Here is a 25,154-nt window from a genome sequence, read left to right as displayed (position 1 = left end):
TAGGTTACATAACAATCATATCGCTCCTTATCCAACCTTCGGAAGCCATGTAGTGATGCAATCACCGTAACTCTGCCATCCTGTTCATACCACTTGCATCGTAGCTTGGGGGAGGACTTTCATCGGTATGGGAGTATATCTCATTATCGTCATAATCACCATCATATTGTGTCACGATGATTTTCGGTATAGGTCGCTCGGTTTTCAAGGGTGACAAGCATTGAAGCCCGAAAACAGATATGACACTCGTCTCACATGGAAGTTCCGAAATTGGAGAAGCGACTGTCGAAACCTTAGGTGGAGAGAAAAATGCTTTATCCTTGCCCAAAGTGGTTTGTAGTGAGCCAAGGTGGCTAAGAACCGTCCTGAGTTTGCCATGAGAAAGAAGCATGTGGGATTCCTTTTTCAGGGCAACTTCATAGTCACGACGCTTCCAACCGCTGCGGTTTTGGTGGCTGATTTGTTTAAATTGATTCGCAAATGCAGCTAAATCGTTGGCGGCATTTTCGGCATCGTTGATGGTCGAGTTGATCCACTCAAGCTCGATCTCGCCCAGGTCTGTTCTTTTGTCATCACGCAACTGTCTTGTCTGCTTCGCCGTGGAATTGACGAGTACAGTTGCTTCGTAAAACTCTTCGATCTGCTCCTCCGTAGATAGTGAAGGTCCAGTGACCGAGGCAGATATGATTGATTTCACTTTTGCGGAGGGTGACGTAGTCTTGGGGTTTGGAGATGAGTTTGTTGATTGCGAGTTGAGTTCCCGTGAGTAAAATCGTGATTGTGGGGGGTTTGCTCTTGGGTTTGCCCATCGCGCGCTGGAACATGCTGTTTCGTGTCTTCAATACGAGCGACTCGGTGTAACTGATCTGCTGATTGATTCCATTTTGACACCGATCGATAGAGCATCAATTTAACCGACTGATGACACCGATCCTTCGAACCATTTAATGAGTCTGCTGATTTGTGCCATATTTCCATTGTCGATTGATGGTAGCGATATTTTGAATTATCCCACATGGCTGTTGAACGACCGACAAGGTCCCTTGTCGATCGCTGCAGTTTCCCTGTCAACTGGCCTTTACGCCGATGTGCGAAGTCGGTGGATACCATTTTCGGACAAATGCACTTTTAGTGCTTGGAAAAGGATATTTTTGTCTTGGATGTCTCGGAGAAAGGTGAAATCTGAAAGGCAGCTTGAATTCCAATGAGAAAAGTGCAAGAAATCCAAGGTAAATAAGTTTCCCATATTAGCCCAGCCCTAGGCTACACGGATCACCGGAAATTAAATATAGCTTTCTCCCAATCAATCACTTTCAAGCATGTTGGATGCCAGCAAAACATGGCGATGCTGGAAGGCTGTGTGCTGATAGGCAACGTAATTAGCACTGGAGTGGCTGGAGTGTAGATCCACGATCATCATTGGTCAACTTTTTAGGCATTGCTAAATTTGACTGTAGAGGGTGGGGGCCAAACTGCCTGGGGCTTGTGCTGCCCAATTGGCATGGACTGCAAAAGTTCAAATTTCAAAATATACCTAGGTAGTGTGGTCGATACGAGGTTATCCTCCGATCTTTACGGAGTATAGCCCCCTAGGAATCCATGCTCAGAACTCAGATTGGGTACGGAGTACGGAGTAGTGCTTCCAAGGTTTCAAGGGCACCTTTGAGATGGTGTTCCTCACCATGTGGGATCATGTGATATCACGTGGTATCTCGGCAATTGATGCCGTAATGTTGACATTTCCCCGGATTCTCTACGATGCCCGTAATTGATGGAAATTCTTCAGAAGAAATACCCTCGAATTAGTCCACAATAAGGTTAATTCCGGTGGGATAACCCCGGAGTACTATATACTACTTTTAAAAATTGACTGTAATTTTTGACGTCGAGTTATAAAAGCACCATAATGCTGCCAATGAAGATAGAATAGTAGTTAGCTCCAGCATACCAAACATGAGAATCCCACAGGTTCTTGTTTTTGCTGCAGCTGCGGCTGCAGTGACAATTCCGCGCTCCAAGCACTCTTCTCCTACCTCGCTCACAAATGTGACCATCTTCTCGCCACCCTCCGACTACATCGTTCCACGGACGCTTTACCCACGTAACGAGCAGCTTCCCAACGGCGACCTTCTTGCAACATGGGAAAACTACTCCCCAGAGCCACCGGCGGTCTACTTCCCCATATACCGCTCTAACGACCACGGAAAGACCTGGAACGAGATCTCCAAGGTCCATGACACTGCCAACGGATATGGCTTGCGTTACCAGCCGTTCCTCTACTCCCTGCCCGAGCGCGTTGGCTCATTTAAAAAAGGCACTCTACTTCTAGCTGGTAGTAGCATTCCGACTGACTTGTCGTCCACACACATCGATCTGTACGCGTCACAGGACGATGGCGTGAATTGGAAGTTTGTTAGCCATATTGCTGCCGGAGGAGAGGCGCTGCCTAACAATGGACTGACTCCTGTATGGGAGCCATTCCTACTCGCCCAGTATGTTCTTCTATTGTGCCTTGAAATAGCTTGCTAACTCCCTTCACAGCAAGGGCAAGTTGATTTGTTATTACTCGGACCAGCGGGATAATGCAACCTACGGACAGACAATGGTTCACCAGGTCTCAACTGATCTGAAGAAATGGGGACCTGTTGTAGAGGATGTCACCTACCCGACATATACCGACCGACCTGGCATGCCAGTTGTGACTAAGGTGAGCTACACCGAAAGCACCGGTTCAATTGTGATTGGTTTGTGCCATGCCCAAAGAATGCTAACATTTCCAGCTCCCGAACGGTCAATACTTCTACATCTATGAATATGGCTCTTTCTTCGGTACTTCAAGCTACTCCTTCCCTATATACTACCGTCTGTCGTCCGATCCCGAAGATATCGCCTCCGCCCCGGGCCGGCGTCTGGTTGTCTCGAGTGGTACTAAGCCGACATCTTCGCCGTACGTTGTGTGGACACCATACGGTGGTAAAAACGGCACTATCATCGCCAGCTCCGGCACACAGAGTACTTTGTTCATTAACAAAGCTCTTGGCGAAGGAGAGTGGACAGAGATCGCTTCGCCCGAAGAACACGGCTACACGCGGTCTCTGCGGGTGCTGTCGGAGGCTGGAGGTCGATACCTGGTCGTGAATTCTGCTGGAGTGCTCTCCGGCACAAATAACCGGGTCTCCGTAAGTGTGATGGATTTGAAAGAAGTATTGTAAACTGAAAAACAATTTGTGGCGGACTTCTCATATTAGACGCGTCGTTTAATTGCTGTTTATAATATTTGATCGTTGTGATTGGTGTGATTGATGTGACCCACCTGGGCATTGTTGGTTGTGTGTGTGTCCCTGGTATTTGTCGAGAAGAGATCTTGATTTTGGTGAAACTAGAGATAATCCGTGGCCTGTGAATAACCATTATTAGACTCATGCCATGTACAATCAAATCTCACGTTGAGCCTAGCCCAGAGTTCGGGGGGATACGGGTTGAGATGACTGATTCACCAATGAGTCACAGAGACATGCGACAGAATAAGGTGCCATCAATTCGAAGAATGCCGGTAAGGCGGGTTCCAGCCCCAGATAGCGTGAGTCAAAAGGTTCCAGCCCCATATTTTAGGCACCAGCGATCTCCCGCCCTTGCCATATTTACCTTGGTACCTCTCCACATTAAGCCTCATTTCCACACACACAAATTCCCAGCAGCTATGTTAAACTGCTCTGCCGAGGAGGACGTTTTTGGCCCAATTGTCGCTCCTTCTTGTCTGCATGGATTTGACTTCACCCTTTTGTTTGAAGAGAGTATTCTCACACTAGGGCCGATCGGTGTTGTCTGTTTGGCAGCATCCATTCGCATTTGGAAGCTTTCGGGCGTCCCTGAAAAGGTCAACCGGTCATGGTTGTATGCCACAAAGGAGGTATAAAGTCCTCCAAGCTCCAAGTTCTTGCATATCCTCACATTCCTCGCGCTAACCAGCATCGTGCAGTTATCGTGGCTGTTTTACATAGGATGCCATATGGTCCTGCTAGCTCTCTGGTGTCAACCAGCCACATCCAAAACAAAAGCAACTGTGCTTACATCTTTTATGACTGTGATTATTTCCCTTTTTCTGGCCTACCTATCTCATCTTGAGCACCTCCGCTCCATACGCCCATCTACAGTGATCAATGTCTTCCTCGTGTTTACCTTGCTCTTCGACCTCGTACGCCTTCGAACTCTGTATTTCATGCCCACTACTCAAACCGTGACCGTACTTTTTGCTATATCATGGGTCATTAAAGCAACGATTCTCGGTTTGGAGGCAACGGAAAAGAGATCTTTGCTCAAGAAGAGATACGAAAATAGCCCGATCGAGTCAACCAGTGGCGTGCTGAATCGTGCTATATTTTGGTGGTTGAATGAACTACTTTGGCGTGGGTCAAAAGATATTTTGACAGTTGACAGTCTTCCTGCTCTCGACAATGACATCAGGGCTGCTTCAAATCCTCAGTCTCTCCTTGAAAGATGGAAAAAAGGTGAGCTTGTCACGACGTCTTTTATCATACCACGAATTAATCCAGATTCCTAGCCAACCAATATCATCAAAATGCACTCTTATGGACTTTCGTATCTCACTACAAATGGGCCTTTCTGGAGGGTGTTTTACCCCGGCTTGCATATACGGGATTTTGCTTTGCGCAGCCATTTCTCGTCGAGCGTGTACTCAATTTTATGACTGAACCAGAACATGTTAACTCCGCCAACTATGCCTATGGACTCATCGGCGCCTACGCCATTGTATATCTCGGCATCGCCGTATGTAGCATTCCATGTCTTGATGGAAACTCTACTGATTCTGATATCATCCATAGATCTCATATGCTGCTTACGAGCACAAGACATACCGCGTTATTACTATGGTCCGAGGAAGTTTAGTCACGCTCATCTTCAACAAAACTCTGCGGATGAGCACTATCGCTATCTCAGATACTGCTGCCATCACATTGATGAGTACCGATATCGAACGAATCGGAAGTGGTCTCAGAGAGATGCACGAGTTATACTCCAACTTTACTGAGGTTGCATTGGCCTTGTGGCTGCTCGCACGACTGCTGAATGTAGCGACAATCGCTTCCACTGCGGTTGTTGTCGGTACGTCCTTACAATATTCTTCTTTTGAAAGACCTTTTGGTTGACTTGGACATAAATTAGTATGTTTGGCCGCAGGTGTCCCGCTGGCAGTCGCTTGTGGGAAAGCACAAGGCATCTGGCTCGAGGCTGTCGAGGAGCGGGTGACCGTTACCTCAAAAGTTCTCGGCGTTATGAAAAACATCAAGATGACAGGCTTGACAGAAACCATCTCCTGCAGCCTTCGGGATTTGCGATCCGCGGAGATTCATGCTTCGTTTCCATTTCGACTCTACGAAACATTGGGGATTACACTGGGTATGTTCAGCTCCAGCTGTGAGATTATAATAACATCGCTAATTATACAGGGTATGCCTCTTCATCCTTGGCCCCGTTGTTTGGATTTGGTGTTTATGTTATACTTGCCCGAGCAAATGACACAGCTACACTGACAAACGGCCTAGCCTTTTCTGCGTTGACACTCTTTTCATTATTGGATCAACCAATGGGCTCTATTGTGAATGGCTCAGAAGATCTGATGGCGGTGGTCAACTGCTTTCAGCGGATCCAAAAGCACTTGATGGAAACAGAAAGAGTTGACTATCGACTAAAGCACGATAATCCAGGGTCCCAATCAGCGCAAATTTCTAGCATAGCGCCTCTGATTGTGACAGATTCCTCGGCCTGGGAACATTACGTCGAACCTTGTGCTGTCATTCGAAACGTCTCTGCAGCTTGGTCAATTGACACTGAGCCGGTGCTGAAAGATCTAAACATTGACATCCAAGAGTCCAAGGTTACAATGATTGTTGGGCCTGTGGGTAGTGGCAAGTCTACTTTTTTGAAGATGCTCATGGGGGAGATCCCAGAATGTTCTGGCTCAATCTCTACCAGCTTCACTCATGCCGCGTATTGTAGTCAGATGCCATGGATTACATTCGGGACAATCCAAGAAAATATTGTTGGTGCATCGCCATGGGACCGACCCTGGTACGACCAGGTTACCAAGTCGTGCGCTTTACAAGCGGATTTGCTACAACTTCCTGCGGGAGATCAAACAAAAGCCGGTGTTCGAGGTTCTCGACTTAGTGGCGGACAGCAAATGCGCGTGGTATGTGACTCTAACCCTGGGCATGAGAAGACTTGAAATAACAAAAACGTCTCTAGGCGCTTGCGCGGGCTCTTTACTCGAAAGAGCCAGTTCTTGTTTTAGATGATGCTCTAACGGGTCTTGACCGAGAAACCGAGAAGATAATTATGGAGAACTTGTTCGCTGAACATGGTTCCATCAAGCGTTGTCGGCAAACAGTAATTATGGCAACAAATTCAGGTATGTATATGCCCCACATCTGTGCAAGCTATTCAATAGGCTGATTATCATAGCGCATCACCTTGTCTATGCCGATGACGTTATCGCGCTGGATGAGGATGGAAGAATTATCCAACACGGGTCGTATAGTGATCTCATGAGTTCCGGTGGCTATATTGAAATGCTTTCCGATGGTGTTCACCCAGTCAACACTGCCCGAGCCTCCGATGTTGTATTGGACGACGAAACATTGCGAGGATTGAACTTGGATGAACAACATACGGATTTAAGTCGACGAACCGGCGACTGGACTGTCTATCGCTTTTATTTTCAGAACATTGGCTGGCCTCTTCTTTCGGTCTTCCTTGCATGTTGTGTTCTCTTTATTCTCGGTCTCAGCTTTCCTCGTGGGTCTCAACAAAGCTACCTAAACATCTGATTCCACGCGTTGCTAACAGTTAGACATACAGAAATATGGCTGCAGTGGTGGACTCGTGCCAATGAGCAGCACCCCAACGAACATGTTTATTATTGGTTAGGTGTATATGCTGCACTTGGTTTCTTCTCACTTCTAACTACCTTTGCTGGCACTTGGTATGGTTTCAATGTTGTTTTCGCCCAGGTGTTCTTCTATGTCTAACGCTATATAGGATCCTCATCATGATCATACAGCCTAGAACAGCCCGTCGGTTCCACGAGATTCTTTTACGAACTACAATAGGGTAAGAATGGACAACAAATGTTGTGTGTTACTTGTTTTGACCTTTGATTCAGAGCCACCACATCTTTTCTTACCTCTACGGATATCGGAACCACCACAAACAGGTCAGCATTTTGTAAAAAAAAAGTTTCATGAAGTTTGCTCGTTTTATTGATCCGGTTTCTTTTTTATAGATTTAGCCAAGACCTCGAACTCATCGACGACGAGCTCCCTTCAGCCTTGGAGCTAACAATCAATGCTGCGCTAAGTTGTGTTGTAGAAGGATTTCTAGTCTTTGTCGGCTCTTCTTATGTCACAGCAGCAGTGATCCCAGTTTGCGTCCTGGTGATATACTACGTGGCAAGATTCTACGTTCAAACCTCTCGGCAGATGCGCTTGCTAGACATCGAAGCCAAGGCACCTCTATTCTCGCAATTCTTGGAGGCCCTGAGTGGCCTCCCCAGCATTCGAGCCTATGGCTGGGCAGAGGATTACCACCGCCGTAATGAAATCGCCCTCGACGCTTCCCAACGCCCTTCTTATTTACTTTATTGCATTCAGCGCTGGATTGGTCTTGTGCTAGATTTGATAGTGGCATGTATTGCTGTCATCGTCATTGCTGTTGCAATCTCGATGAAAGGTAGCCCTTCCATGAACTTATTGGGTATCGCGTTGTTCAACATTGTCAACTTCAGTGGCACCCTTCAGACACTTGTGACATACTGGATTGGATTGGAAACCTCCATTGGAGCCGTTTCTAGAATTCGATCATATGCGCAACAAGCCACTATGGAGGATTTAGATTCCGAAACAGAGGCCGTTCCCGAGAACTGGCCTCAGCAGGGTGGGGTTGATATAGCCGGCCTTTCAGCATCTTATGAGTATGCTCTTGGATGTTTCTTAAGTTTCTTCGGATACATGCTGACCGGTATTTTAGAACCTCTTCGGAGCCTGTTCTTGTTGGAATTGATCTCGGAATTCAACCCGGTGAAAAGATTGCTCTCTGTGGCAGGACTGGCAGGTTTGTGTTATCCCACATCATGAATTCGTTGCGTCAACACTTACTGATTTGTATTTTAGTGGGAAATCCTCCCTTGTTTCGGCAATTCTGCGAATACTGGAGCTGAACAGCGGCACAATTTTCATTGATGGCATAGATATTTCAAAAGTCTCCAGAGCACACGTTCGGTCCAGACTCAACACCATTCCGCAACAACCCTTTTTCCTCCATGGCACGGTACGGCTAAACGCCAACCCCGAGGGAAATGCAACTGATGACACAATCATTGAATCCCTACAAGCAGTCAATCTATGGTCTTACATTCAACTCAAAGGAGGTCTGGATGTCGATATGTCTGATGATTTACTGTCTCATGGCCAGCAGCAGCTTTTCTGCCTCGCAAGAGCACTTTGCAAGTCCAGCAATATTATCATTATGGATGAGGCCACTAGCAGGTATGTGGAAAAGCAACGGATATACGACCTTTTGCTAAGAGATCTGGCAGTGTGGACGCGGAAACAGATACGCTCATGCAAACCGTCATTCGAACGCACTTCAAACATCAAACTGTCATCGCCATTGCGCACAAACTGCATACAATTCTAGACTTTGACAAAGTTGCTCTCATGGAAAACGGCAAAATTGTGGAATTCGATACACCAAAGGCGCTTTTGTCAAAAGAGGGATCAGCATTTAGAACTTTGGTGGAGGCTTTTCACGACAGTTCCAAAGAATAGACAGGGGATGGTCCTTTGCATGTGTTTTGAGACCGGAGATAAGTCCACAAGGTTTAAAACCCAAAAAAGCCCCGAGTTATAGATCAACAAGAAGAGTCGGCCGCTTATGCGGCCTAGTCAAGTCTTTTTAGGTGTCTTTTTATGTGTCTATTTTATCAATATTTTCTCGCCTTCTCAGTTTTATAGCTAGACGGCAGAAAAATGCGGGAAAAGGTGTAAACCGTGAAGACGACTTTTTCTACGTATAACCTTTGATATGCAGTATATAAAAATCCGACAGATGAGTCAATCACTCTACTGTCTCACATGAGTTCCCAAGGTAACAGCTTTGGCGTGAGGCTAGGAATATATCCGATGCTCTGTTGTAAATTGTATAGGAGAACCTCATGGAATGGTAAAGATCTTTCATTATTGGACCTAGCTACCGTTGCCAAGAACGAAGAATCACATACTAACTACGTTTCCTTAGCTACATCCAAGCCTAAATTCTATATAACACGCTCTAGCCCTCATATCTTCTCGTTTTGACTTCAGCTGCTCCAACGGAGTTGAGACCTCCGTTTTAGTCCCATAGCTCTACCCTTTGTGGCCGGTCTGGGGATCGAATCCCGCAGCTTGAGCGAAAATTTTTGCCAGCATCGAAACAATCTCTTGCGAACTGAGCGCCCATTCGTAGGACTTCTTGACATACTAGAAAATGTATTAGTAATATTATAGCAAATATTTCACCAAGATCTCTCACCTCCCCATTTGGGCGAATCCTGATAAACACCCACTCGAAACTGTCCGTTGCGATTCCATACACTGACGTGTCTGGAACGTTGGCCTGCTTCCTCGTCTTGTGGATCATTGCTATTCATATTAGCACTAACCCACGTATAATGTAAATCAAAATCACTTACCCATGTAGGCAAGACACTGGAATACGCCCTGCTTAATTAAGTGGGGTTGCGTTGCCTCGACCATGGCCATATTAGTGGCGTAGTCGTTAGGCATACCATACCAAAGCGAGTAGTCAACGATGCCGGCAAGTCTCACTCGTCGTTTACCGCTTTTCCAAACGAATTTTATCTCGCGTTCGAATTGAAGGTGAACAGACTTGAGTGATGAGGAGGTAACGGAGGTACGGGGCTTTGCAAGAAACTCGCGCTTCATCTTAACCAGAGTTGTCAGGATAATCACATCAATGCGAGATCGTATCAGGGCCTCATTTTTAGGTGATCCACCGGTTGCCATGTCATAGTCTGCGAGGATAGAGTCTATACAAGTTAGGGTAAACACATATTCATATCAATAATCGAACTTACCCAGATGAGGAGGAAGGGAGGCCTGTTCGGTCTTGCTGGGGGAAAGTTCGAACTCGGTGGGCGGACAGTGAGTGAGGCTAAAGTGATGCGGAATTTCACTGGGATCAAGGTCGGTAATGGCGATTGTAGGCATCTTTTTCAATTTCTTCCGCTTGGCACGTACTTGGTTTTCGAGAGCTTTGTGCTTCAATTTTCGAGACTCAACAATTTTCTCCATGGCTAGGAAAAAGAGAAGTTCAACGGCTGTGAGTTGAAAGAAAGAAGGAAAAGATGTGAAAGTAAGTTAGAGGGAAGAAAATATCCTTGGATGCAGGAAGTCGGAAAGCTGGCAGGTGTCGACACTTTATGAACCTTCCTTCAGGGCTTCCAAGGTTCTTTGAAAGGCTTAGTACATCAGCAGTATCTATCCATGGATCTTTTTACTAGTAAGGTTCGTGGGACTATATTTGATGCCTTCAAGGTTATTAAATGTCTTTTTTTGATATCTTTATCGATATCCTTCTTCCCTTTTCTCAGTGTTATAGCTGGAAATATATAAAAAAAAGCACCAATAAGCATAAAACATATAGACGACTTTTTCATGTATAGCCAGGGATATGGAGCCTAACACCTACCTACATATATGTAAGTAATGGATGGCTTGCTAATTTTCTGTCTAGCTTCCGAGGTTCCAAGGTTACAACCCCCGTTTCTAGAAAAGGGAAAAGCACATGGACTGTTGAGTCATTTCACCTCCGTTTACTCCCTCTTCTCTAGATGGACCTTCTCATCTTCATCTCAAGTTGTTCTAGAATCCTCCTATTCAGTAGACCTCCTAGCTCTGCTCCTCAATTACCTAACTTTATTCAGCGTTTCATTCTTCAAGTCATTCCGTTGAAAATACTCTACACAATTCATTTGCAATGATTGAAAAAGACTGTGCAATGATCGAGACGACTGAGGGACACCAAAGTGTAGTGGAGGCCTTTGGCCTCTTGCCTACTAGGTGGTGGAATAAGAGGCAACTCAATGCAAGAAACACCTGGAACATCCCAGATTATCTCAGTGAGTTTCAGCTAATCATCCATTGGCTTTGTGTATTGCTTGCTAACATCTGATTAGCGTGCTTGTGGGACGATCTTGAGCTAGTCACCGCTCAGGAGGGTAGTACACATCCGTTGTTCCCAATGAGAATAGAATCACTTCTCCTCGCGCTTCTCGCAGACAGTATCAAAAAAGAGTCACTTGATCCCCATGGGCCCCTGAAATCGCCCCACTGGAGCTTTCGGAAGCGGATACTCATGCTAGAAAGGGAAGACGACAAGAGTCCAGCTCCAGAGGATATCATTGACTACATTTTGTGGTATGGCCACTGCTGGGAGCTGGAAACAAATATGATTGTTATGAAGTCTAACAGTCCGGTGTCTCAGAGCTGGGCTCTGCTTCAAAATATGTCGAGTATTCACCATGCTCGTAAGCTCGCAGAAAGGGACGCAGTTATCTACGGTGTTATAACTGACGGGTCAAAATGGGTATTCATACATCTGACCAATAAAAGTCGGGTAGGTAACCTTGGAAGCCTGAGCAAACTCTTTACTGACATCTCTTTTTAGTACACAATTAAGGTATTCTCCTGGGACAACGAGCGACACCGGATCATTGGCCAGGTCCAGAATATAATCGACCAGGCAGTTGCTCTTCACAGAAAGATACTGTCACGCGCGTCTTGGCCTACACCTACTGTCTATCAATTGAGTGGCTGTCAAATTAGAGAGCTGCCTGCTCCCTGCGGTAGCTCTGACGATGAGAGTTACCGTGTAACTGAGAGGAATCTCTATCATACGGCTACAATTGAGGAGAAAGACTATAATACGGATATAGGACCCTTGGCTTGGTAAATTGCTGAAAACTCCCGTTTTGTAACTACGGCGGGCACGTTGGACAATAGGAATGTTTGAAATCTCTCATAGTTCCGTAATCTCTTTATCGTAAATGACGCTTACAGTCCTTTTCTTTCCTCCCTTCTTTCACGGTTTCAGCCTTTCTAATGCAATTGTATTGCTTCATGCTTTATGGTCCCATCTACTACTCTACAATACGAGGAGTGATGTAGGTAATGCTGATGACTTCTCTCCGATTCAATATCCCAGCTGTGTACTCAGCTCCAATTTCTCCAAATCTATTCCAACGACAGCACCAAAATGTATTCCCGCTACTCGTACGAGATCCACAAGTGCAATTTGGATTGAGTGAATCGGAAAGTTTATTCCTGAGGCATCAACTCTTTACAAACCCCCTGTCCAATCACATGATGTCTACACCCACTCAGATGCACCTAAGTTAACAGTATTTCTGTCATCCTCACTCAACATAGAATACCCGTCTGGATGTCTGTTGCAACACTTCCCACAGAGCTCGTATGTGACATCTGCAGCTATCTGAAGCTGCGCGACTGGATTGCGTTTCGATCCACCTGCCTTGCAGTGTACACGAAGTCGCTGGATGCTTTCGCGGACCGGTATTGCAAGAGTGTCGGCTTGATCCTCACCAGTCACAGTCTTCGTCGATTGGAAGAGCTTGCCGCAAACGATAACTTCCGAGCACGATTTCAAGAGTTATGGGTTGTACCATCCTTGTTCGGGGGCTTTTATAAGATGGATATTCATGCCTTCAAGTCCTGCACCACTTCACATAGAGACAGGCCGCCTAAGACTGTCGCCCAGATCAATGCTCAGTACACTGCATATCAGGCCTTAGTGGCAGATCATCTCAACATCGTCAAATCCGATACTCTTAACAACGTCCTCAAAGAATGCGTGGCACGCTTTGAGAACCTCACTGTCATTAGAATGCAACTTAAGGACTCTGACTTTTTCCGTAATTCAAATCCAATTGCAAAGGCTGATGTCCGGTTCCTCGGCTGGCGCGGGTTAGAACGCCAGCTTGGATTCAAGCCATTCGGATTGAACGCCAGAAAACCCATACACAACCTCTGGAAGAGCAGGGCTAAGGACCATGCTGTAGCTTTTTCGGCTCTCCTAGAGGCAGCGGTTGCCTCGAACAGGAAACTCAAGAAGTTAGACATATGCAACGATGACCATTGTGCTCTGCCACCTTCAGATCTTACACTGAAACTCACTCACAAATCGCTGTTTTCCTCCTTGGAAGGACTAGAACATCTGCACCTCTGCATTTGCGTCTGGGAAGTACAAGCAGATGATTCTACACTCCGATATCTCATCGATATCCCTATAATGGTTGCACCAAGTCTCAAGGTCCTAACATTCTCACAATGGGACCGGAACGGTGCAATGAGCCCTCACTATTTCATCGACCTCTCCCAGCGTATCAACTTTACCCAGCTAGTGGAACTTAATCTTTATTGGACTGAAATCACCTATGATACCTTCAAGGCATTTTTGCGCACCACAATGCCAACTTTGAGGACTCTTTCCCTGCAGTCCTTGAATTTGAGGGGTGCAGCCCCAATGGACACCGACACTAGCCATAACCTGTCAAAATGGGACTCTCCAGAGATAAATAAGGAGAGCAACGCTGCTTGGCGAAAGATTTGGGGTTTTCTCGGAGACAGATTCTCGCTACGGTCTGTTTCCTTGCAACAACTCGGTTATCGAGGCCACCGTCTGCATTTGCGCGATAATTTGAGCAAGCTGAGTGGATATTCCGAGCCGAATTCGATAATTGTTGGCTTCGACGCTGAGCGAGCTGGTGTTTCCTTTAAGGAATGGGTCACTCAGCTACAGACAGAGCCACCGCAGGAACGGTGGATACGTTATGATAGCTTGCCAGGGAAAGATTATACTCCCCAGATGGTTTAACCTCTACATAGAACTACCACTGGCAGTTTTGGAATTGCTACAATACTGATAAGCTAAATTGTAAGCACAACCTTCCCTCGACCATCAAACCTCCCATTAGCATAATCATAGGCGTCCTTCACACGGTCAATCCCAAAACTAGCAGCAACAAATGACCGCAACTCCCCCCTCGCCGTCAACTCACTCAGCGCGCGCAAAACCTCAGCACTCCCCTCAACAATAAAAAACAACGCCTTAACCCCATCCCTCCTCAACCCGCGCTTCGCATGAACCTCTACAAAATCAAAGCTCGCCGAATCAACAGATACCAAAACACCTCCCTCCTTCACAACCCCCCAACACCTCTCCAGCACCTCCCCACCAACCGAATCAACAACAACATCAAACCGATCTTCGTGACCGCCCTCCAAATCCGCATACTCAACAACCTCCTCAGCCCCCAACTCCTTCAAGAACGCCCCATTCCTCGCAACAGACCCACTAGCCGCAACAACATGCATCCCAGCACGGGCAGCAAGCTGCACGAGAAAAATTCCAACCCCACCGGCAGCACCGGTAACAAGCACACGCTGTTCCAACTGACGAGCCTGCTGGTAATCCTGCTCCTGCTGACGCTGTGGTTCCGACTGCGCACGCCCGCCCGAAAGCGGAGGCGGAAGACCCGCATGAACAAAGAGCGCCTCGTACGCCGTCTGCGCGCTAAGCGGTAATGCCGCGGCCTCTTCCCACCCGAGACCCGCTGGCTTGAGTGCGACTTCGTCGGTCGTGACGAGCGCATACGACGCCCATGTTGAGGCGCGTTCTGAGGATGTCATGCCGAAGACGGCGGTGCCGGGTTTGAGGGTTGTTGTTGAACCCGGGGAGACTGATGCTACTGTGCCTGAGAAGTCGTGGCCTGGGATTGCGTAGGGTTGGGAGTATGTCTCGGGCCATGTGAGCATGTCGCGGATTATGGTCGTTGCTTTGATATGAATTAGGAGCTGGTTTGGGGCTGTCGGAGTTGGGATGGGGATTGTGTCGTTGTGGAGGGCTGTTGTTGGGGCGGGGTTGGTTGGGGAATAGGGTGTTGCGGAGGGTGGTGCTGGGTGGACGCGGATGGCTTGCATTTTATGGGTTTGTCGGTGTATTAATTTGTGTTAGAGATAGGTTTGGAGGCAGATTGAATGGATGACATGGCTTTTATGTCAGAGTCGAAGTATAGTTCTGCAGATAGGCTATTGTCTGGCGGGTACAGCCGACAGATCCACGTCATCGGGAGCACAATTTTATACTTCTATGAACAGATCGGATAAGAAATATTAATGGGTTTCATTAACTATGAAATTAGTCACAGCGGGCATGTCTTGAGAAAAAGAGAAGAAAAAAATATGTGCAAAAACGCAATGCTGGCTGTACAACCTCAAGAGAATGACTCATGTGGACATGTGTATCCTCCTATTTTCATTCCAGAAAAAAGAAGAATATTTACTCAACCGAGGGCAAGTCGGCCGAGAGAGGCAACTTGCGGGATGAGTTGCCGACATACACCTTCTTCTGGGCGTCCGAGATCACCCAGTTCTGGGAGGCAACATCCCAATTAGAGACATCACGGCGGGTCAAAGTGGTGGTCCACTGGAGGGTCTGGCCAGGGGCAATTGTGACTCTGTCAAACTGGCGCAGGACCTTTGAGGGGTCATCATCGCCTCCAAGGGAGACGTATAACTGAGGAACCTCGTCACCAGTCACAGAGCCGGTGTTGGTGATAGTAGCAGTCACCTGGTAGAGGTCTTCAAACAGACTAGGGTTGCCGCCGGAGTTGCCGCTAGAGGGGAGAAGGTCCTGAGGAGAACCATCGGTAGCCCCCTCAGGAATGTAGTCCTTAGAGTCCATGCCGTAGTCAGGATCACCGGACGAAGCACGCAGGTCGGTGGAGTTCAACCACGGGTAAAGGTACTGGCGGACGCGGGTAATCCCCTCGGGGAACAGGTTATCCGAGGCTTTACCAGCTTCGCCGAGAATGGGAGCCTTTTTGGTCTTTCCAGCGGTTGCCTTGTATTCGTGGTGTTCGGAGGCAAGAGGGGTGACCTTGAGATCGGAGAAGGCAAATTTGGTGTAGCTCAGACCATAACCGAACTCGTAGATGGGCTCATTGTCGTCCTTGTCGAAACGGCGGTAGTCGATAAAGACACCCTCCTCGAAATTATCCTGAGGAGCATCGGCACCGTTGTTGGGCACTGTGAGGATAGGAGGGCCGTAGTCCTTGCGAGTCTTACCCCAGGTGAATGGAGTCTTACCGCCGGGGTTGATGCGACCGTACAGTACGTCCACCAAGCTGCGACCGCTCTCCTGGCCTGGCAAGCCAGCCCAGACAATAGCGGTAATATTGTCATTGTCATACCAATCGCTAATCAGAACAGCGGATGTGCTGTGAATCACGACGATAGTGTTGTTGCAGTGTTGAGTAGCAGTCTTGATCACTTCCTCACCGTTCTTCCAAAGTGTCAGGTTTTTGCGGTCACCCTCATTGCCATCAACGTTGATATATCCCTCGCCAGAGTCGGCGTTCACGAAAACTAGGGCAACATCAGCCTGGGAGGCAAGGGCGGCCATCTCCGTTAGAGCCCAGTTATCAGTCACAGCGAAGACGTTGGTCCGCCCATTGCTGTATTCCAGGGCTTCGTTTTGGATGGCTTGCTCGGGTGTAATCAGGTAAGGGAAGTTGGCAGTTCCACTACCCCAGCCCATGGCCAAAGTTCCGTTGTCACAACCACGGTCGTTGCAGCCATTGGCGCCATAAGCATTAGAGCCTGCATCCTCTCCCAGAATGCCGATGAATTTCTCATTGTGGGTAAGGGGCAGTGCACCATCCTTGTTCTTGAGCAGGACAGTGCTGTCTGAGCCAATCTTGCGAATGATCTGGGCATGGTCACGCTGGACATTTACACGCTCGTTGACCTTGCCCCAGTCCTCGCTGACCATAGCGTGCTTGAAGTTGTACTCATCGCGGGTCCAGGAACTGAAGTTAGGAGGAGTGCGGAAGCGGTCACGTCCAATCTTGTAGTAAGCAGACATGATTCGGACAGCCATGTCATCGACGCGCCATTCGGGGACGGTACCGTTCAAAACGGAGATGGTCAGGTTGGTTCCCCAGTAGGAGTAAGGGCTGCCAAGAATGACATCGCCGGGCATAGACATATCCAGACCGGCCAGCGCAGATCCAACACCGCTGTGGTGCGCACCCCAGTCGCTCATAACAAAGCCCTGGAAGCCCAACTCGCCCTTGAGCAGCTTATTGAGGGAGTAGCTATTCGCGCAACCGTAGCTGTTGTTGATCTGATTGTAGGAGCACATGACAGAGCCAACACCAGCACGGATGGAGTCCACGAATGGCCAGAGGTACAATTCGTGCATAGTCTTGTCGTCAATGTTTGAGCTCACACTCTGGGAGATGTTGTACCCATATCCCTGAGCCTCGCCGGACTGACGGAAGTGCTCCTGTTCATTTCCAATGAAATGCTTAGCACAAGCAATGACACCAGCATCCTGTATACCCTTGATGGTTTCGGCCATCATCACACCAGTCAAAACGGGATCAGGCGAGAAACCTTCCCAGTTACGACCGCCATCGGGGTACTTGCCCAGAGGCCCAGCAACAGGACCCAATTGCACATCCACACCTTTGTCGCGGTGCTCCTCGCCCATTGCCATACCACGCTGGTAGGCAAGTCGCTTGTCCCATGCTGCGGCAACATTGACACCAGAGGGGAAGCCAGAGTTGTAATCACCTGTTCGAGTTCCATTAGTCAACTGCACCGTCAAGCTTATTCGGGGCAATCTTACTAAAGCGCACACCCAATGGCGAGTCCTGCATACACATTCCCCACATGCCAAGTCGGGGAATGCCCCCGGTCTCACCAACACATCGTTCTTGCTCCCAGCCAGCACCGGTTGTCAAGTTGACTTTCTCAGCCAGTGTCAGGTTAGAGACAAACTCGACGGCGCGTGTGTATGCTTCAGACCACTCGCCCGCGCCAGTCATCCATGGGGAGGGATAGTATGGAGGAGAAGAAGCCAGCGACTGTTTTGACGCAACTTGATTAGCAGTGATATTATTTAACGATTTAGATTAGACTCACATTCGCATTGGCCACTGAGGCCGTCAAGGTGGCCACCTCAAGCCACGAAAACTTCATTGCTGCGAAACTGCTAGAGAGGATTTCACAGAGACAGCACAAAAAGAGCTGTTGACAGAAAAAGGCGTGAGGAAGGAACGAGTCACAGATCTCGGAGGGGAAGACTGAGATCTTAAATGGTTGGTTTGCTGATTGCTCACAGGGGCTGTAATAGTGTGCATAGCGTATAATATTTTATTTTACTCCATAAAATTAAATCAATCGAAATCAAAATAATAGAAAATGGAGAAAAAGATCGACAGTGTATGCACTATCCCACTAATCACATTATATCGTGTCCTATTATTGGCTATGACTTATTTTTACTCTAAAGTTGGAGACACACTCATCCTTGAAAGGGGACATAAGGCACAATTGTGGCTGGTAGAGGGGACAAGGAGAAGCACAGGGTGAGAAGTCAACCCCCTTTCCCCTTGGAAGGACATCATCAGAATCACACCTGGGCAGCATTACCTTGGTACCCAGCCCCTCCGTCTTACATCACACAACATACACTCCAGCCCTGGAGGGCTTATTGATTCCCCTTGAATCCATCGCCTTGCTTCGATTCGGTGTACGAGGACGGCTAAACGTCGGCATCTCATGCCGTACCGCACCACCGCGCTCGTGCCGCTTCCCCGCTAATTCTAATTATCCGTTGGATATTGAAGAAACAGAACGGTCTTTGGTGACTTTGCGGAGTTCAACTTCATATGTTGTGGTATACACCTAGGCAGAGTACAACTACACATATTGGTATCGGCTGTCCCAACCATTCTGTAGTAAAGACCCTCCCCTGATCAATCTCACCTGATCAACTGAATATGCCCGTGGACAGAGACTTCCAAGATTCTAATCTGATCTGACCGCTTTCTCATGCCCAACAGATCCCCGCTTGTCCTGCCGAATGGGGAAACCCTTTTCATTGCGTCACTCCGAAAGTGTGGGGAAGCGGACCTGGACCATCCAGGGCGGCTTCTAGGTACCAAGGTAGCAATCCTAGGTAGCAATCCTAACCTAATTTTTGTTTTTTCATTGTGTTCCATGTTTTGCGGCTGCAAAACAACCTATGCTTTTCTCTAACATAATAATTGCTTTGTCCATTTTCATACACAAATATCTTTCACAACGGGCTGCGCCATCCGCAGCTAAGCGTTTTCGCTATCATGGAGACCGGAGTGCGGGAGACCCGCACTCCAAAGGGATGTCGACTGTCTCTGCTTGGGTGATTAATTGTGACTTGTTTTTTTTTCCAATCTATTTGTTGGCAAAACATTGCGTCTGACATATGCTTCCGATCGTAAGACTTCTTCGTGCCAAGGCGGTAAATCAATATCGGACTGATCAAAACTTGGCCAAGTCGGCGCATTCTCGATCGGACCAGTATTCTTTTCGGGGCATCAATACTGTTGTACTTACAACTTAATGTTCAGTAATGGTTGCCTAATGGAACTTCTAACACTCGTGTGCTGCATACCCGGTCCCCCTCCGCCGAAATATTGTCCCCCCACCGAGAGTCTCCCCACACTTACGCCCCGGCATCGGACGGAACCCCCGCATTCCCGATCTCTCGGCTTAGGCCAGACTGCTAGTCTAAGCCTAGGCAAACTTTGCTATCTCGTCGGCCATTTTACTTTATGCAAGTCTCAAACCCCGACGGCTAAATACTACTCTGTATTGCTACGCTTGAAAGTCACCGGCCCAAAGAGAAAGTCGGACTATTCCAGAACTCTACTGCCCGCAATATGGAGAACTTTATATGGAGAACCCGCTGATCCCTGACGGGATGCACCGCCGGGCTGTCATATTTTCCCTTTTTTCCGGCCAATCATCAGTGTTACGGCTTAATATTGTTGAGTTCCAACGCTAATGCCGGTTGGGGATTCGGCAGTCCGGGGGGTCGTGCGAGTGCCATTTTGCTTTGCGGGATATTAGCGTTATGGGCTTGTGCCTTTTAAGTGGATTTGATTTTAGCTGCGTGGTTCTCATTCATTCAGCAGCTATTTGTGGCCGGGATGTTACATCAGAAAATATGAGACGTATTGGCGTCATTGGCATAGCAAGTGCCATAGCTATGGGTCATGCTCTAGCTCGCAAAATGCGGGTCTCGTTCTCGGTCCTGCGTTTAGACCTGCAAGTCGGGGTATTGTTGCCATTTCCCCGTCTGAGCGTGGGGTCGGGCCGGAGAAATATCCTGCACGGGCTTGTTGGTGTAGAGTGGTCCCACATCTTGGGTAGGATTTTCAGACATAGAATCGTCCCATTCGGGGTCTGAGGCCGAGGAGCCATGCAACATAACAGAGAAGTTGTTCTAGTAGTCATTGGCGGGATCTGGACCGAACTTATTGTACTCAAGGCTCACTCTGCTGCAAATGACAAGATGACAGGGTTGAAAGCGATTCTTGGGAACAACTGTAGCCCCCATCCTCATTCCCTTGTTCAAATTCAAACACAGCTGGAACTAGCATGTCCACTCAAATACCAATGCCAAAGTCAAACATCACTGCTGATATCGTCTAGCACTTGGAACAGAATGTGATTCTGAACTCTGCAGCCTGTGCCATTTGCACCTGCTCGGAATCCAGACCAAATTCTTCGTCGAATCTCATCAACATCAATTCCTTTGGTATTGTATTGATTGATCATTTCTTCTGCAATAGCACACAGCGTCGAATTGAGCACATCTTCATCCGATACTGTTTCCGGATTTTGTCTCTCGGACCGGCATCCACACAAAGCCGGATCTTCTTCTTGTGGGGTTTGCTTCGATGACTGATCTGTTGGTTCTACCACTGTCGAGGCACATGTACTATTGACCGCTGTCGGCAGTTCAGTTGTCTCTGATTCCTCTTTGTGGACACGAGGTACTGCCATCGACAAATTTGATCTGCGAGTATCCCGACGTGATATAGACAGAGGATTGTTTCCTTCTGCTCGCTGAATAGCAGGGATAGCAACCTTCCGGTTGGTGTTTGCTCCCGTATCCGCTTCCTGTAGATACTGCTGGACAGAAGCACTCGAAACTCCCAGTGATCCCAGAAGATCCTTTAAATGCCGATTTTCGGCTTCGACCTTTTGCGTTGCCAGTCGGTGCTCGATGTCTTTTTGGTGGGCTTGTTCTTTACACACTGCGAGACGCTGCTCTAACTCATTCACATACTCCTGCTTCCGGGCTCGGCTATTGCGCTGGTTCTCACGCACCCGTGCAAGTCGCTCAACATTCTTCTAAGCTAGTTAGGTTTCATGCAGTGGCCGCAACTACTTAAACAGATGTGACTGACCTTCTGGTCCTTCGTTGAATTCATCAGTAGCTGACCCAGAGGTGTAGAGCATGACAGAGTTCCCTATCAGTCAACCTTCTCATTCAAAGCACTCGTTATAATGAGTGGTTGTATGGCAGATGTGGTGGCAGACAGTTTGACATTGCCCTCCTTTGAATTTCGAGTTCGGAGAAATGATGCTTCGCTTTGTTGCCTGGTTTTTATGGCTGCGATTTGGCGGTCACGTGGACCTTGCTATGGAGCCGAATCAAGTAGCATTATTTGGTTTCATAGAGCAATCGCGTTATTTGATTCCATATTAAATCTTCCTACGGTTATTGGTATTGAGAAATATACTTTGCTCACTGTGTGGTATTGTCGAATGTGTCAAGCAATGATGCTTGCCCTACATTTCTACCCACCTCGGTCCTAATTTATAGTTGTCTTACTTTATTATAGGGATATACACATTTTAGGCTTAATAGGAACCCATGGACTGGACATACAAAATGTACTTAGGTATGTATATACGACTCAACTCGGAATCCTCTTCTATGGTATTGATTAAGCATCCCGTCGATAAATTCAGAAGCGGCATTGGACTCTCTAGATCTTTCTCTCGTTTCGAGATATTGTCTGAGAATATTCTCTTGCGGTCCTCGGTGTGGTATTACCGCTGAATCGCTCGCCCATATCGAAATTACAGAACATGATACGTCGACCACTTTGTTCTCTATCAAAGCACGGATCTGTCCCAAGCCACCTACACCAGGTCTATACTTACGAATCCAGGATATTATATTTGTTAAACAAGGGAAAGGAGACTTGTTCGTGCCCGTTGACGAACCCCTACAAATCTTCAAAATCTGCTCCCACATGAATCGTTCAAAGATTTTGAAACTGGTTAGGCCTATTGTTACAGCATACACCACAAACAAACCATTCTCCCATTGAGAAGCAACTGCGACAAATGCAAGACAGATTTCGAACTTGCCATCCAAGAACATGGGGACAATGTAGCACTTATCATCACTAGGTGGTTCAACTTGGGCCCTGGTTTAACCCCGGATGACCTACGATGGAAGGCTCACGCATACAATGGGATATCCGAGGAGCCTGATACTCTGGACCTTGGTATAACTACAATCCCCCAGGTCTCCTTTGAAACCACTTCTAGTGGTAGTTCACCAGAAGACCTATCTTCACGCAATATTTCCTATCTAAAAGATGAAAGATATAAAAATCTGATGGTGGGATTTCCTTAGGTGTCCAATCTTACTTAGACCTTCCCTAGCCGAGTTTTAGTGATCTGGCTACTAGGGAGCAAAGAGAGAAAGTAGGAGGATCGATATGTTTCCCAATCCACCTCAAGTACTAGTTGGTGTATTTGTGCTTTCTAAACCGACGGAGAATGGCTACGGCAACGCCCTTACTGAGTGGGGAGTACGGCTCTGCGTTGTTTTGCCAATCTTTACCTCTCTTCCGACTAGGGCTTCAGATAGTATAGATGCTTGATCTCTATATCAAGTCAGGTATTCCTCAATCTGGGTGAACTTAGTAGGCATGCCAGGGCAAAATAAATAAAACAGAGAGTTCCAAGTTTGTTGTCTGATGGTTGTCTGATGGTTATAAATTGGAAAATACAACATAAAAGCAGAAAGAACGAGTGATGTATCTATCCATCGGGCCCAGCTTCAGGCATGTTACCTACAGGTACATATGTACTGTACATTAACTAACTATTTAACTAGTTAATAATTTATGTACACTCTACATATCTCAAAAACAAACATTGCTACATACATACTACATATGTATTTACCTAGGTAAGAGGTAACTATTCATAAGCTCATAGGTAAACGTTTAATTAAATCTTCCTTGTATCTGGAACAATGTTCCGATCAGGTCCAGTAACAGGCAGAATGTATACTATGTAGAGATTGGCCACTAAGTATTAGAGCCCATTTCGAGGGGATTCACGGAATTTACAATGCAGTCAGTTTTCTAACTCACGAAAGCGAGCGCGAGAGGCAAATAATCGGTTGCAGATCGCAAACGGTCACCCTCGACGTCATTGGCCGTCAGTCGCGCCTGAGCTGTACCCCCCGGCATTCCTTCTCTGCGCCCAACTTGTAGTTTCTACCTGGACATTTTCCCCCTCACAGTAAATATCATTAGAATTGCATTCAACTCCTCACATTACTGTATCGCAAACCCTTCCATCATGGTCTCCACGCGACACCATCCCCGCGAATTTCCCTCCCCCGAGGCCGGGAAAGAGCTGTCCAAGTTACCTCCAGCTACCACCAGCGCCAATTCGCGCAAATGGACCCATACGCCTGCCGCTGCACTGACAATCTGGCTCGTTGTTTCAGTTCCCTTGGTCATCTGGGACACAGGCTATGTCTTGTTGCGACCACATAGCATGCCCGGTGGAAGGCTGCACTCTCCTATCTGGACACCTTACGCGCTGTACGGAAAGGTCGACTATATCTACGGCTGGCCCGCCTTCAATGCGCATAATGGCTTCACGGCTGCGACGACTATCCTCAATATCCTCGAGACTATCGGTTACATCTACTATCTCTGGATTGTCTACCACTATGGATCGACGGTTGGGAGAGCTGGCGGATCGCAGAAGATCTCCAAGGGATTCACCTGGTTGCTGAAGGGGGACAAGGTGGTCGCTGGACGCATTGGTGCGACCGCGCTTCTGGTCGCCTACACAGCGTCTGTCATGACCCTGAGCAAGACTATCCTTTACTGTAAGCTACATTCATTGCCTGAGATTTGTGTTTTGGATTTCAACTTTTAACACAATAAATAGGGCTCAACGAGGTTTTCTCTGGCTTCGAGAACATCGGTCACAACGAACCGCTCACTCTCTTCCTCTACTGGATTGTCCCTAAGTAAGTTCTGTCTAGTGCATGTTTACACAAAACATCAGAAAACTAATTTTACTTAGTGGGATGTGGCTCGTGTTCCCCGGCTACAACATCTATATTCTCGGAGGCGAGATTTTGAACTCGCTTGAGCTCGCAACACCGCGCCAGAAGGTCGGCCGCCCTAAATCCACCTAGGATCAGTCGCGCAAACTAGCGAATAGCTTGCGTGCAGAAATGCGACACGTGCAATGACGATAGCGAGCTTGCTTTATAAAAAATTGGATGACTTCGGCCTATTTATGGGTAGGTGGAATTTAGAGATGGCTAGTATGAGAGAAAAAGTAAGGTCTGCTTCCGTAATGCACTCGAGATGATCAATGAATACCTTATCATATTCCAAGGTTGGCTACTCAGTAAGGCTCCCCCTGACATGTAGCTGCATGCTAGTCCTAGTCTCCTGTCAAGCTTCCGGTATGCTAGCCCAGATGTCAATCCGGCTGTCCTGTTGTTCTACGTGTTCGGGTCCGTTTTGGAAGAGCCGGACATTATAATACGAGTATAACCATGAAGGTAGTATGAGTCTCCTTTCGATATTCATGACTCGAGGGGAATTAGGTTTCAGATATATTACTAGACCTAGAACTATATGGGAATAGTATAAGAGCTCAAGGGTGATATAAGGTTGGGGCGAAGCCTCCAGATCCGGCATGTAACCTCAAATCGATTACGTAGGTACTTACTTGCCTCTACTTCAAGGGTTTTCGATGAGCTAGAGCAAACTTCATTAGTTCTTCATACTCCAATATAGAAAGGTTGTGAATCGAGTCTCCGTAATATCGGCGCCGCCAGTGGCCGAATTATTTGCCAAGCCGCCATTCGCCGCTGAA

General features: G+C 47.4%; 10 protein-coding genes across 10 annotated transcripts; 5 read left to right on the top strand and 5 right to left on the bottom strand.

The window, feature by feature from the left end:
* Positions 1–61: 61 nt before the first annotated feature.
* On the bottom strand, positions 62–1,110 carry N7471_004822 (uncharacterized protein; the record flags this gene model as incomplete). The annotated part of the gene is given in 2 exon segments (XM_057277541.1): positions 62–696; positions 714–1,110. 2 exon segments carry the CDS (start codon positions 1,108–1,110, stop codon positions 62–64), a joined length of 1,032 nt encoding a protein of 343 aa, XP_057137151.1.
* Positions 1,111–1,953: 843 nt separating this feature from the next.
* N7471_004821 (sialidase family protein) lies at positions 1,954–3,212 on the top strand (the record flags this gene model as incomplete). The annotated part of the gene is made up of 3 exons (XM_057277540.1): positions 1,954–2,492; positions 2,542–2,707; positions 2,781–3,212. 3 exons carry the CDS (start codon positions 1,954–1,956, stop codon positions 3,210–3,212), a joined length of 1,137 nt encoding a protein of 378 aa, XP_057137150.1.
* A 488-nt stretch (positions 3,213–3,700) lies between these two features.
* N7471_004820 (uncharacterized protein) lies at positions 3,701–8,846 on the top strand (the record flags this gene model as incomplete). Its single annotated transcript, XM_057277539.1, has 15 exons — positions 3,701–3,910; positions 3,980–4,508; positions 4,562–4,788; positions 4,845–5,124; positions 5,185–5,418; positions 5,469–6,211; positions 6,268–6,430; positions 6,484–6,816; positions 6,880–7,003; positions 7,060–7,131; positions 7,184–7,234; positions 7,304–7,990; positions 8,047–8,130; positions 8,190–8,564; positions 8,615–8,846. The coding sequence occupies 15 exons, from the start codon at positions 3,701–3,703 to the stop codon at positions 8,844–8,846; spliced, it is 4,344 nt and encodes a 1,447-aa protein (XP_057137149.1).
* Positions 8,847–9,422: 576 nt separating this feature from the next.
* Positions 9,423–10,370, bottom strand: N7471_004819 (uncharacterized protein; the record flags this gene model as incomplete). The annotated part of the gene is made up of 4 exons (XM_057277538.1): positions 9,423–9,536; positions 9,589–9,698; positions 9,749–10,105; positions 10,154–10,370. 4 exons carry the CDS (start codon positions 10,368–10,370, stop codon positions 9,423–9,425), a joined length of 798 nt encoding a protein of 265 aa, XP_057137148.1.
* Positions 10,371–11,055: 685 nt separating this feature from the next.
* On the top strand, positions 11,056–12,030 carry N7471_004818 (uncharacterized protein; the record flags this gene model as incomplete). The annotated part of the gene is made up of 3 exons (XM_057277537.1): positions 11,056–11,197; positions 11,255–11,694; positions 11,746–12,030. 3 exons carry the CDS (start codon positions 11,056–11,058, stop codon positions 12,028–12,030), a joined length of 867 nt encoding a protein of 288 aa, XP_057137147.1.
* A 489-nt stretch (positions 12,031–12,519) lies between these two features.
* On the top strand, positions 12,520–13,971 carry N7471_004817 (uncharacterized protein; the record flags this gene model as incomplete). The annotated part of the gene is made up of 1 exon (XM_057277536.1): positions 12,520–13,971. The coding sequence occupies one exon, from the start codon at positions 12,520–12,522 to the stop codon at positions 13,969–13,971; it is 1,452 nt and encodes a 483-aa protein (XP_057137146.1).
* A 53-nt stretch (positions 13,972–14,024) lies between these two features.
* N7471_004816 (NADP-dependent oxidoreductase) lies at positions 14,025–15,077 on the bottom strand (the record flags this gene model as incomplete). Its single annotated transcript, XM_057277535.1, has 1 exon — positions 14,025–15,077. One exon carries the CDS (start codon positions 15,075–15,077, stop codon positions 14,025–14,027), a length of 1,053 nt encoding a protein of 350 aa, XP_057137145.1.
* A 358-nt stretch (positions 15,078–15,435) lies between these two features.
* N7471_004815 (beta-glucosidase) lies at positions 15,436–18,143 on the bottom strand (the record flags this gene model as incomplete). Its single annotated transcript, XM_057277534.1, has 3 exons — positions 15,436–17,735; positions 17,791–18,028; positions 18,087–18,143. 3 exons carry the CDS (start codon positions 18,141–18,143, stop codon positions 15,436–15,438), a joined length of 2,595 nt encoding a protein of 864 aa, XP_057137144.1.
* Positions 18,144–20,615: 2,472 nt separating this feature from the next.
* Positions 20,616–21,427, bottom strand: N7471_004814 (bZIP transcription factor; the record flags this gene model as incomplete). Its single annotated transcript, XM_057277533.1, has 2 exons — positions 20,616–21,347; positions 21,404–21,427. The coding sequence occupies 2 exons, from the start codon at positions 21,425–21,427 to the stop codon at positions 20,616–20,618; spliced, it is 756 nt and encodes a 251-aa protein (XP_057137143.1).
* Positions 21,428–23,606: 2,179 nt separating this feature from the next.
* N7471_004813 (uncharacterized protein) lies at positions 23,607–24,462 on the top strand (the record flags this gene model as incomplete). The annotated part of the gene is made up of 3 exons (XM_057277532.1): positions 23,607–24,147; positions 24,210–24,291; positions 24,348–24,462. The coding sequence occupies 3 exons, from the start codon at positions 23,607–23,609 to the stop codon at positions 24,460–24,462; spliced, it is 738 nt and encodes a 245-aa protein (XP_057137142.1).
* Positions 24,463–25,154: the final 692 nt, after the last annotated feature.

The sequence above is a fragment of the Penicillium samsonianum genome, assembly GCF_028829775.1.
Source record: "Penicillium samsonianum strain IBT 33392 chromosome Unknown utg000003l_segment0_segment0, whole genome shotgun sequence".
NCBI classification, from domain to species: domain Eukaryota; kingdom Fungi; phylum Ascomycota; class Eurotiomycetes; order Eurotiales; family Aspergillaceae; genus Penicillium; species Penicillium samsonianum.
This window is presented reverse-complemented; position numbering and strand designations above follow the sequence as displayed.